The following is a 13,164-nucleotide window of genomic DNA, read 5'->3' on the forward strand; positions in this document are numbered from 1 at the left end:
TATGGCTATTATTGCTTTGTCACGAAACGATCCAGGAGTCAGGTGAGTTTCAGTCGGACAACAGTGTGTTATTACAACCCAGAAGTACGAAAGGAGAGAGAAAAAAAGAGTGTGTATCTTCGAGTTGATGATTCCGCAGGGAGGGAAATTGGCGGAGCATCTCCGGGGAAGCTGAACACCATGGAGAGGGGAGGAGACAGAACTGTGCAACAACCGTCATCACCCATATCCCCAGTGCTTTGTCCTTCATTAGCCAGATGCCTCTGAATATTATGGAGTGAGCTTCCATTTCTGTTTGTATATACACACACGCAAGCGATACCCCTCCCTCCCTCCTATCGCCGTATAGAGAAGGTTCACACCTTGTCGATGTTCCCTCCCTTTCGGCGTTGCTAAGGCGATTCCTGGAGGCTGTATTAAGCCTTTCCCCTTTCAAAAATTTGCAATGTGATTATCCTGTACGAAGAACTAATGAACTATCAACAGAGGATGCCTATTAACACTCGCACAAATAAATAAGAATATTGACAGAACCTTGATCTATAGCGATGTGCAGAAGAACTTTATCCTAAGAGCTGTTGTGATAGCTTACTGACCGACCACAAGAACCAGCCCAAAGCAGACCAGTCTTTCCTGGCCAAATCACGGATTCGGGGCTTCTTGCTGTTGCAAAATTAATTATCACGACACTAACCGTGCCTAAACAGTAGCTGCTGGCGTGTTTATGGACCGAGTGCCTTATTGGGCCCGAAGTAGGCCCACTAAGGAATAACCGTTTTAGGTTCAAGTGTTTATGATGTCCCAATGTCCTGATAGATCGATAGCATCAAAATAGAGAATCCCCGTATAAGAAGTCAGAAATCATCAGCCGCCTCTTCTCCTTCTCCCCTCCTTAAACCTCATCCATTTTCCGCCGCAACCCCGATTCCGATTTCCTCCTCCACGGTATTACTTCTTTTACTCTGATTCGTCGTGTTTTTCTTTTCAATCTGATTGTGTCGTTCAAATCCCAGTTGTTAATGTTTCGTGCTATGCTTCGCATGCCTTTGGATATTCGAAGATTTGATTTCCTCACGGATCTCATCGTTGCAGGGTTTTCGTAACCTGTCGTGCCTCCTACAGCTTAAGGGTGATGGCTGGAAAGTCGAACAAATTGAGGAGCAGGAGAGCTTCACAGAGCTCCACCAATTCCTCGGAGCTTATTCCCCAAAAGGACACTGTAAGCGCTGTAGCCTCCACCGTTACTGACACCGGTGAACCTCCTAAGCCTGACGATGAAAACTCTCAATTGGGGAATAGCGATTCCCAGCCCAAGCAAGGTAGCGGTTGTCATTGTGGTCATCTCTTTGTAACCCATTTGATTTGGTACGCTGGTTTCTTCCAGGTGAACTTCGCCTTTATCCTGTTTCTGTTAAAGCACAAACTGGGGAGAGGCTTGAGCTACAAGTGAGTCCCGCTTTCTTTTGTACAAATAGTCAGAACCCACACCGCACCATTTTTTAAAACTGTAGAGTACTATCCTCATACTCGATGACGCGTTCTTTTGGTTTCTGAATGTATATCTCTGATCCTCTTTCCAGCTGAATCCTGGAGACTCAGTGATGGATATAAGGCAGTTCCTTCTCGATGCTCCAGAGACCTGTTATTTCACATGCTATGACTTATTGCTCCACACTAAGGATGGTGAGACTCACCATCTTGAGGACTACAATGAGATTTCTGAAGTAGCTGACATCACCAGTGGTGGTTGCTCCTTGGAAATGGTTGCGGGTATACTGGCATTGTCTTTCCCTTTTCTTTGGCTTAAAAGCTATTTTTTCAAAGCTGACATACTCTACATCTTTTTACAGCATTATATGATGATAGATCCATCAGGGCTCATGTTCACCGTGCAAGAGATCTTCTGTCCCTTTCGACACTCCAATCTTCCCTGTCAACAATGCTTGCATTGCAGTATGACACAGCTCAGAACAAAGCTCAGAGTTCTGGAGGTAATAAATCTGAAAATTAATTGAGCCTTGTTTTACCTTAATAGTTTAGATCTATGTGTTTTCAGAAAGAAAATCAGGTCTTTATTCTGTAACAGATAGCCCGATAACTGATGTCCCAGAGCTTGACTCTCTGGGTTTTATGGAGGATGTGCCCAGTTCTCTCAGTAAGTTAATCAATTCTCCGCTAAAAGAGATCAAGTGTGTGGAGAGCATTGTCTTCTCATCATTCAACCCTCCCCCAAGCCACAGAAGGTATAGGGCAACAGCTTCTATTGTTTGTTGTTGTTTTGGGGATAAGTAGACTATTATTTGGCTGAACTATCTCATAACGCACTTATATCTTGCTGGACAGGCTTGTAGGAGACTTAATTTATTTGGATGTGGTGACACTGGAGGGTAACAAGTATTGTATGACGGGAACCACAAAGACATTTTATGGTAACTCTAGCACGGGAAGTGTTCTTGATCCCAGGCCTTGTAAATCTGGGTTCGAAGCAACTACTCTTATTGGATTGTTGCAAAAAATTAGTTCTAAGTTTAAGAAAGGTAGCACGGTTCTCCTTAGTCTCTTGATAAGCATTGATAACTCAACAGTTGTAGAATCTGCTATTTATATCCTATATTTTTTGTTTTGAAGCTTTCCGAGAGGTAATGGAGAGGAAAGCCTCTGCCCATCCCTTTGAGAATGTTCAATCGCTTTTGCCACCAAACACATGGCTAAGATCATATCCTATATCGGGTGAGTTAATACTGTATAAAAAGGCCCACATTCCTGCGCTCTGCACTGTAATTGGTTTTGGTTATTTTGGTATTCCAATATGTGCCTCATGATGCTATGGGTTTATGTCGCTGAGCTCTGATCTGAATTTTATGATATACAAGACCTCCTTAGTGATGGTGCCCGTCTTGGATCATCTGCATCTGAGTTTTGTCAGTATCGAAATCATGTTTGCACACCATTGAGAAGAATTTTTGTCTTGATATTTTTGTCAATGGAATATGAAATAAATTACATCATCGGAAGTTTGTCTTCAAAATTTCTTCCTGGACATGTACTTGTTTTACTTTTTTGTTTAATTATTTTTGAATTATTCTGCTTGTTGCGCTGTCGTGATTACAAATATGGGTTGATTAAAATATTAACTCGCCTTAAGATTTGATCAATAAGTTAAGGTCATTTAATATTAGTTGGCATTTCCTACTCATTCCCCACGGTGGTGTTAGAGTTTCGATGAACTCAAGAACTTGAGAATAACCTGATATAATATTCATTTTCTACTGTATCTGAGCTATGGGCTCTTGTATTTGACCCAGATCACAAGCGTGATGCAGCAAGAGCAGAGGAAGCTCTTACACTTTCCTATGGTAGTGAGCTGATTGGTATGCAAAGAGATTGGAATGAAGAATTGCAATCTTGCCGAGAATTCCCTCATACGAATCCCCAAGAGAGGTATGCAAAGATATTTGATGGCCACCAATTTTTTTAGGAGTCTAACAATTTGATGATAGACTGATAAAATTTCTGATTTGTATTTTTGTAATTTTTGTGGATTGCTTCATTCTATAGGGTTTTTCTTTGCAGAATTTTACGGGACAGGGCTCTCTACAAAGTATCCTCTGATTTTGTGGATGCAGCGATTAATGGTGCAATTGGTGTAATCAGCCGATGTATACCCCCCATAAATCCAACTGATCCAGAGTGCTTGCACATGTCAGTGCGAATTAATTGGCCTTCTATCTAGATTTCTTTCGTTAAGTCTTCCATTTGATCATTTTTAGCTCACTGGCCATTTGAATTTTTCATATAAAAAAACCCTCAATCAGCAGAATATAGAAAAATGGGATGACATATTGAATTGATTACATTTTCCAATCTTCATGCTTCAACTTTTATATCTTGAACACTTGCTGTTGTTCCAATGTTTTAGGTATGTCCACAACAATATCTTCTTCAGTTTTGCTGTCGATGCTGACATTGAACAGCTATCCAAGAAACGTTCAAATAATCTTTCAGTGACTGAGAAGTTATCCTCATCTGAAAAGGTTCTCTGGAAGGAGGGAACATGTGATGGAGGAGATAATGAAGAGATCAGTAGTTGTGTGGAGACACAGTTGGGCGAAAATGAGCAGGCGACGTATGCCTCCGCAAACAATGACTTGAAAGGCACCAAGTTATATCAAGAAGCTGATGTCCCAGGGCTATATAACCTCGCAATGGCCATTATTGACTATAGAGGTCATAGGGTGGTGGCTCAGGTTTGCACCAATACTGAAATTTCCACTTCTACTAGATACCGGGCTGTTTCTTTCTTGTGCAAACCTCAATAGCATTTCCCCTTGCATTATGTTTCATGTCTTGTAGAGTGTTTTACCTGGCATCCTTCAAGGTGATAAATCAGATGCTCTTTTGTATGGATCTGTCGATAATGGCAAGAAAATTTGCTGGAATGAAGATTTTCATGCCAAGGTGAATAAATTTTAACTGTTTTACAGTCGGATATCTGGTACTGATTCTTCTGTTCACAAGTTAACTGAAATGTATTTTATAAATTGGTTAACTGAGATGTAACGTTTAATTTACTTTTAGTATAATTTTCAAAAAAAAATTCAAAATTTTTACTATATAATTATTTACTCCTGATTTATTTCTGTTGTTAGGTGCTAGAGGCTGCAAAAGTTCTTCACATAAAGGAGCATACTGTTATTGACGCATCTGGAAATGTCTTCAAATTGGCTGCTCCGGTGGAGTGCAAGGGAATTGTTGGGAGTGATAATAGACATTATCTCTTGGACTTGATGAGAGCGACACCCCGTGATGCTAATTATGTTGGCCCAGGGTCACGATTTTGTGTCCTTAGACCAGAACTGATTAGTTCCTTTTGCCAGGTACATCTTGGATTTTCCTTAGAAGCTTATTCCATTTTGCTCTCCTGTAACAAGTTTTTATCAGATTCTTATTCCATGTAGTTTTCCATTTAACAACATTTTTCATTATGCAGACTGAAGCTGCAGAAAAATCAAAATGTAAAACCAAGGCTGATGAAGTTTCAGATGTTGGTGCTGATTCGTCTGAAGTCGGTGTTAATGATTCAATCGATTCAGAGGGGAATGGGGCTTTGGTTTGTGATCAGGTTGCTGTTTACTTTCCTTATCTTGTCAGGATGCATTAATTAAGCTCACAATGTTGATTGACTTTTAATTTTTAGGTCGACTTGTTATTGATATATTTGGTACTTATCAATCTGATTGATTTACGATGCCTTTTGATCCTCAAATTGGCTGTTATCTAATGCTTTTCATGTCATTTATCGTGCAATTTATTGGTTGCTGTGTCTTACTTTCTCTTTTACTGGTTAGGATGCATGCTTAGTGCATAAGCAGCACAGCCACGAGTGCCAAAATGGAATTATTCTTATGACAATGATGGATATGATTCTTGTTTTACTTCTATCTATAAATCTTTATTTATTGTTCATACACTTAGACTGTGTTATTCTGTCCTCTATTGTTTTTGCCTTGCACTCTTATTTCTTTCCTACCATGCTCACTGCAGTTGCCTAGACTTATCTGGTTGCAGCTCTTGTTGTCTTACAAGAGTTTATTTGGTGATATTTATTTCCATAGGAAACTGCTGAACAAAGGCAAAAGGATGCTGCCAATGATTCTGTACCTGCTGCTCCTATTTCTTCTGAAAGTTCTGAATCATGTGATCAAATAACTTTCAATCCTAATGTGTTTACTGAGTTCAGGTTGGGTGGCAACCAAGAGGTAGGCTGTTGGGTTTTGTTGCTTAGTTTGTTTGACCGCAGTTTCTTCCTTTTCTATTTATATTGCTAATTGGATCTTTATATTTTTTTTATTAACCAGGAGATAACTTCTGATGAAGAAAATGTGAGAAAAGTTAGTTCATACCTTGTGAATGTGGTGCTTCCTAAATTTATACAAGATCTTTGCACGCTTGAAGTTTCTCCTATGGATGGTCAGACTTTGACTGAAGCACTCCACGCTCATGGAGTTAATGTTCGTTACATTGGAAAAGTAAGCACGCTGTGTGTCATTATCATTTTTGTTTAGTGATCCACAATTCCGCATATCTTTACTTTTACCCTGTTTTCAATGATGATTGCACACTACCAGGTTGCTAACGGGACTAAGCATTTGCCTCATTTGTGGGATCTTTGTGTTAGTGAGATTATTGTCAGATCTGCGAAGCACATCCTCAAGGTAATTATAATTTTTGTAAAGCATCTTGACCACAGAAATGAATATGGCCAAACAAGGATGTTAGTCTCAGGGAACCGGTTCCTTGTAGGTTAACATCTGTAGCATTTTCAATATTTATGGATTTGATGTGCATTGGTTGCACTTTATTTTATTTTGTTATTGTTTTTAAATCTAAAGTTCATACATGGTTGTGCAGGGTGTTCTAAGAGATACTGAGGATCATGATGTTGGACCTGCAATCTCACATTTTCTCAATTGTTTCTTTGGCAACTGTCAAGCTGCTGCAAATAGTTTGCATGCCAAAAATCAAAAGAAGGTCCTTATTGAGTATCAGTGTTTTCTTTTAAAGTTTCCGTTTGTAAAATGTCTCATGAAGATCATATTCTTGATACATAGCATAAAACTGACACGCGAATTTTGGCAGGATCAATCCTTTGGTAAGAAAGGGCCAAACAGAGGGAAAGGAAAAGCTTATGCGAAGAAAAGTTTTTCTTCTTATATGATGGTCAGCTCTGACATGCTGTGGTCTGATATTCAAGAATTCGCCAAACACAAGTATCAGGTAATCTTGCTTTTGTATTCATTTTCTGAAGCCAAGAACTGGAATAAAGTAGAAGTTTTCTTTAGTCATTTGAAGAGTTGTGCTGCTTCTAGCCAGTTAAATGAGTTGCATACAGCTATGATGACCACCTGAATATAACATGAGGCTTGTTTCCAGTTTGAGTTGCCAGAGGATTCAAGAATTAGGGCGAAGACAATATCTGTTCTACGCAATCTTTGCCAAAAGGTATTTAGAGTGATCCTTTTTATTTCTGCCTCTCAGAACTATTATATCATGAATCCCTGATTATGCCAGTTAATTCTGGTTGTTAATTCCATGATTTTTTATCAACAGGTGGGCATCAGTGTTGCTACACGCAAGTATGATTTCAGTGCGGCCTTGCCATTTGAGACGTCAGATATCCTGGATCTCCGACCAGTAGTAAAGCATTCAGTCCCTGTATGTTCTGAGGCCAAAGATCTTGTCGAGATGGGGAAGGTCCAACTGGCTGAGGTAGCATTTCCCATTTGCATTAGCTGATGTGTTTGTATTTCACATAGGGCATAGCTTTGTTCTACTCTTTTGATACATCTAGATCAGTGAAATGAATGCCTGCCTCTTTGCTAGTTCCACCCAATTTGTTGTACTGGATGAGGTTCAGTGTCATTTCCAATTATCAACCCTTTTTCTTCTTGTTCCCAACAGTTCAAATCTTTTGCAGTTCCAGAGTTTTGATGATTTTTTTTTTCTGTAGGGTATGCTTAGTGAATCCTACACGCTTTTTTCGGAGGCCTTTTCAATACTTCAACAGGTTAGAGATCTGGTTTTTGTGTAGTGGACTACAAAATTGTTATGACATAAGGGTTCTCATCGTGTCCATCTGTTTCTAGGTAACTGGTCCAATGCACAGGGAAGTTGCCAACTGCTGTAGGTATGTTCCTCTTTCTGTTATTTGGAGATATGTACATCTCGTGGCGGAAAGGATTTCTGGAAGAACTGAGATATAAGGAATCATCGGATCCCTGCAAGGAATATCTACTTGTGGGTTGTTAGTTCTGCTGTTAGCTAGGAAGAACCTAGTTCTTGTGGGTCCATTTGACGTTGCTATTGATTGGAGATGTTTGAAAAATTGAAACATGTTAAGTGATTCATCATTGCCTAGTCATGGATGTGACCTGCCATTTCTTTTACCGGTTTATTTGTTTGCTGTGGAACTGCATAGACTCGGGTTTGATTTATTATGTTGTTGAAGCGTTCCAGTTTCAGGAAGAAGTTTCATGTTACTTGCGGGATTTTCAGGTATCTTGCCATGGTGTTGTACCATGCTGGAGATATGGCTGGGGCCATAATGCAGCAGCACAAAGAACTGATCATCAATGAGAACTGCCTTGGTTTGGACCATCCTGATACGGCTCACAGGTAAACAGTTCATTATTTTTTTGTGATGGAGTAACGTGATCTCTGGGGAACATTTTTGGACTTCTAGTTCTAGCATATGAGTAGCTTCAATTCTACAGTACCTGATATTCTCATATCCTAATTACTTGTGTAAACTAAGCATCCTGTCTGCTCATGTCCTTAGTTAACCTCGTAGCTTCATTTAACTCGTTCCTTTTAAAGTAAAACTGTCATCAGCTGATTTTGTGAACTCAATACTATAGACCTTATGCAATATGTTCTCTTTTTTGTCCTCACATATAATATATACCATAATTTACTGAAGTTTTGAACTGCAGCTATGGCAATATGGCTCTCTTCTACCATGGACTTAATCAGACTGAACTTGCTCTACGGCACATGGGCCGAGCTTTGTTACTCCTTGGCCTTTCATCTGGCCCTGACCATCCAGATGTTGCTGCAACATTTATAAATGTTGCCATGATGTACCAGGACATCGGGAAGATGGACACAGCTCTCCGTTATCTCCAAGAGGCCTTGAAGAAAAACGAGAGGCTTCTTGGCCCTGAACACATTCAAACTGCTGTATGCTATCATGCTCTTGCAATTGCATTTAATTGTATGGGGGCATTTAAGCTTTCACATCAGGTATCAAGGATTTTATCTCGAGAATCACCCTTACTTTTTGCATCCTTTGATTTAATTATTCTGTTCCTGTCATACACAGCATGAGAAGAAAACGTATGACATACTTGTGAAACAACTGGGCGAAGATGATTCTAGGACTCGGGACTCTCTGAACTGGATGAAGACATTTAAGATGCGGGAGCTTCAGGTTTGCTGCATGAACTAATGAAGGCTTATCTGTCCAAAATTTCCATGATTTATTCTGCATCTTTTCACTTTTCTGATTGGGATTTCACATCAGATGAATGCACAAAAGCAGAAAGGACAGGCTGTAAATGCAACCAATGCTCAGAAGGCTATTGATCTCTTGAAGGTGGCTTATCCTAACTCACTTTTTGCTAAAGCTCACGAATCTCAACATTGTCAAAAAAATATATGACCACACACATTGTATACGTTTATTGTCAAGTTCGTGTGGATCCTTTGGTTTCTTTGCCTCTGAATAGAGCTTCTGGAATACGGGTTACTTGTATTAGATAACCTGCAATTGTAACATGGAATTCTATTGTTCTCCTTTCTTGTTGGTGGCAGGCACATCCAGACTTGATACATGCATTCCAGGCTGCTGCTGCTGGGAACTCAAATGCTCCTGCAAACAAAACACTCAATGCAGCAGCTCTTCTTGGTGAGACTCTTCCTCGAGGTAGAGGTTTTGATGAACGAGCAGCTCGAGCAGCAGCTGAAGTTAGGAAGAAAGCAGCTGCACGGGGGCTTATGACTCGTCCCCATGGTGTTCCAGTTCAAGCTATGCCACCACTCTCGCAATTGCTCAATATTATCAACTCAGGGGTGACACCTGATGTAGTAGACAACAGCGGAGAAAATGGGGTTGCGAAGGCAGATGTCAATTCTTCTGAAAGTGAGCAATCAAATTTTATACAAGGCAGTCAGGGGCCTGCAGGATTAGGTGCTGGTTTATCGTCTTTGGATAGCAAGAAGCAAAAAGCCAAAAGTAAAGCTGCCGCTTGAAGCATTGTGCTTGAGATTAGTGCACTATTATAGCGCAGCTTTTGGATATGACTTCTGCTAAATCATTGCCTTAACAAGAGTTGTACGATAAGACTAATTTTCTTTTTTCTAATCTTTCTTTTTTCTTTTTTTCGCTTTCTACCTTGTTTGAGCGTGCATTAGCTTGTCGCCGGCCAAGAATTTGGTTTGGCGTAGCCTTTTAAACAACTGTTTTTGGCACAAGGATTTTGTGACATTTATGCCAGTGTTTTCGGGGAATATTCTCATCTCAATTGTAAAGATAAGGCGTCTTATCACCGCAATAAAGTTGGGTTTTTGTATTATGGTTCAAGAACCACTCGACTCCCCGTTCTGCATGGCCGCCGCCAGCCACTCAACACCTCATTTCAGCAGACCTGCTGTTCTTGACGTGCGTTGCACCACTATACCCCTGACTTCGTTATTTTCCTTTTCCGTTTTATAAAATTTAATTAATAAAAATGATAATTTATATACTAAAAATTAAAATTATGAATAACATAAAATTATATAATAAAAATATTAATTATTTAATGATGATAAAAATTATTTAATGATAATAAATAAATTTTGTAATGTTTTTTATTTATTAATGATAATAATAATTTTTTAAAAGCAATATATGAATTTAGTGTTTCTATCATAAATATAACTCATATCCAATTTTTAAAATAATCTTTAAATTTATTATTAATATATTGTGGAAATTATGAAATTAATTTAAAAATTCAATCTAAAGTTTGTTTTGATTTAATAACAAGTTAATGATAAAAATAATTTTTGAGGCATAATTAATATTTTATATTTATTTATTTATTTCATTAATAATGTATAGTAATTATGTTTAAAATATTTTTCAAAGAAATAAATGTCATTGAAAAGATTTTTTTTAAAAAATTTAGATTCATTTTATTTTTTATTATTATATATAGAGGAGTAACATCTATTTCGGTTGTACGTGTCGAGTGACTTAATACGTACCAATCACCAACTAAAGAAACTCTACGTCAAAGGCTTTCGCTTGACAGAGAGGAGAATATTTTGCATTGTACAGTTTACTTTCCATTGTGTGTGCTCTATCGATCGAAAATTGCCACATAAAATGCGGTGATATCTTTCCCTCCATACTTTATAAATAACAATCTGGAGTAGTAGTTTGGATATGGTCATCTTGTTTCGGGTTGTGTCATGTCCCGACCTGTTGATCCATTCTACAAATCTTGTGAGGTTCTAAGGAGGGTTTGGCCATAATAGTTCTCCGTAATGACACCAAAGTCGGGATGCATAGTTGCACTCAAAGAAGAGGTGATGGTAAGTTTTGACTACTGTGTCGTAGAAACTGCACTTTGTGTCCGTTGTTATTCTCCACCGTTCGGATATAACCCATTTGAGTTTGAAAAATTATTGGGTTGGATTGGATCAATCCAATTACAATTGTTAAATGGGTTGGACCAACCCATAAAATTCATAACCATCTAATTAACCCATTTAATTTTCATATATAATAAACTTATTATCATTTAAACATAATAATCATTGAGATATTTTTTTTATATTTACAGGTTTTAGTTATGGTATTACACATACAAAATATTGAATAAATAATATATAAATAAAAAAGAATAATATGTGAAAACTATATATATATATATATATATATATATACAGACATTTATTTATAAATATAAAATACGTGTATATTCCACACTAATCTTATTTCTCACTTAATTAGGTCCGATTCGATTCGGTTCTTATTGTCGTTCGAATTTTTGAATGATTCTATTTGAAAACGATACTGATTTTTCGGATATCGAGTTGCCAAATTTTTTCGTTACTGTTTTGTTTATAAACGGTAATGAGTTTTTGATTCAATTTGGAAACAATATCGATATTTTTTTGTTCAATTCGGTAATCGATTTTCCTATATCGGGTTTTTAAATTTTTTGGTATGGTTCGGTTCGAAAACAGTAATGAGTTTTTTTTGTTCGATTCGGAAACAATATCGATTTTTTCGATTCGATTCGAAAACGGTGCCGATTTTTCGCATATCGACTTTCTGAAATTTTCGTGCACGGTTCGAAAACGGTAACAATTTTTTTTTGTTCGATTCAAAAACGATATCGGTTTTTTTGGTTTGGTTAGTGAACTATATCGATCTTTGGATATCGGGTTTCTAAAATTTTGGTATTGTTCGATTCAAAACGGTCACGAGTTTTTCGGTTCAATTTGGTAATGATATCGATTTTTTTCGATTCGATTCGAAAACGGTACTGATTTTTCTGATTCGATTAAAAAACAATACCAATTTTTCGATCTAATATTAGATTTTTTTAATTCATATATATGTATATATATTCATATATAATTATATATTTTATGCATATATATACACGTATATATAATACTATTTATATATCTATATATAATAATTTTAGTTACTTATATAGGCTTAATGTTAATGTAAATGTTGATAACATAATAAGTTTTAATCCATTTAACACATGGACTGGGTTTACCTGAATAACCCGACCCATTTTGAGATATCTATCTCGGATAAACATAAACCCTAAACCCTAAACCCTAAATCCTAAACCCTGTTATAATCTGTCAAATCTAGGACCTAAAAACGATACCTTTGTTGTACCTCTCATCTTATACATGTGGTTTTGAATAGAAGTTTGGGCAATTCACAAGTGTGCCATGAAAATGTAATCTTAAGCAGGTCGATCAGGAGGACCTACCGTGAATATTTACATTAAAAGAAGTGGGAGCAGTGATGGCAGACAGTAGGACCAAATACTCAAGCATTGATCTCGCGAGAGAGGCTCTTTGGTAAACACAAGAGTACCTTATCACATGTTATCAACAGCCTTATTCCCATTGGAATACTCGTGGTATTTTGAGTATCATGAATCAGGCCTACACGTAAGGGGGAAAAGGGAGAAAAAGACAGGACTAGGACACCAGCTGAGATTGGTGGAGGATCCTTGTCCGCCATTAAAAGAATCAGATTTCTCTTGCCACTAGCTGCCTCCGATCTCCAGTCGGAAAGCCCGAAACAACACCGAAAGGAGATGTTGGGTCTCCACAAGCAAGGCCCATCTTAAAGGTCCGTTAATCTTTCTTGGAAAACTTTCCACTAAGGAGAGTTTGGGCCTCCACAAGCAAGGCCCATCGGCAAGGTCCGTTAATCTTTCTTAGAAAACTTGGAAATCGTCTTACTACTATCTTCGTACCGAAGATGGCCTGAAATCGCATAGCAGTTTGGGCCTTCACTGTGGAAATTCCGGAAACGCCCTTTTATAATACTGAATATTTTCCGGGTCCGAGGGCTTA

General features: G+C 38.0%; 1 protein-coding gene across 1 annotated transcript; it reads left to right on the plus strand.

Annotated features, from left to right (window-relative positions):
- The first annotated feature begins 832 nt into the window (after positions 1–832).
- Positions 833–10,133, plus strand: LOC104801983 (clustered mitochondria protein). Its single transcript, XM_010525378.2, has 28 exons — positions 833–945; positions 1,093–1,319; positions 1,385–1,446; positions 1,581–1,770; positions 1,851–1,991; positions 2,087–2,243; positions 2,344–2,537; positions 2,629–2,730; positions 3,306–3,441; positions 3,574–3,702; positions 3,920–4,247; positions 4,354–4,458; positions 4,650–4,877; positions 4,991–5,122; positions 5,616–5,759; positions 5,859–6,029; positions 6,129–6,215; positions 6,412–6,531; positions 6,640–6,777; positions 6,934–7,002; positions 7,111–7,269; positions 7,511–7,567; positions 7,647–7,687; positions 8,056–8,175; positions 8,493–8,802; positions 8,882–8,989; positions 9,083–9,154; positions 9,373–10,133. The coding sequence occupies exons 2-28, from the start codon at positions 1,133–1,135 to the stop codon at positions 9,808–9,810; spliced, it is 4,125 nt and encodes a 1,374-aa protein (XP_010523680.1). The 5' UTR covers positions 833–945; positions 1,093–1,132; the 3' UTR covers positions 9,811–10,133.
- The last annotated feature ends 3,031 nt before the right edge of the window (positions 10,134–13,164 follow it).

Source organism: Tarenaya hassleriana, unplaced genomic scaffold (genome assembly GCF_000463585.1).
Source record: "Tarenaya hassleriana unplaced genomic scaffold, ASM46358v1 Cleome8, whole genome shotgun sequence".
NCBI classification, from domain to species: domain Eukaryota; kingdom Viridiplantae; phylum Streptophyta; class Magnoliopsida; order Brassicales; family Cleomaceae; genus Tarenaya; species Tarenaya hassleriana.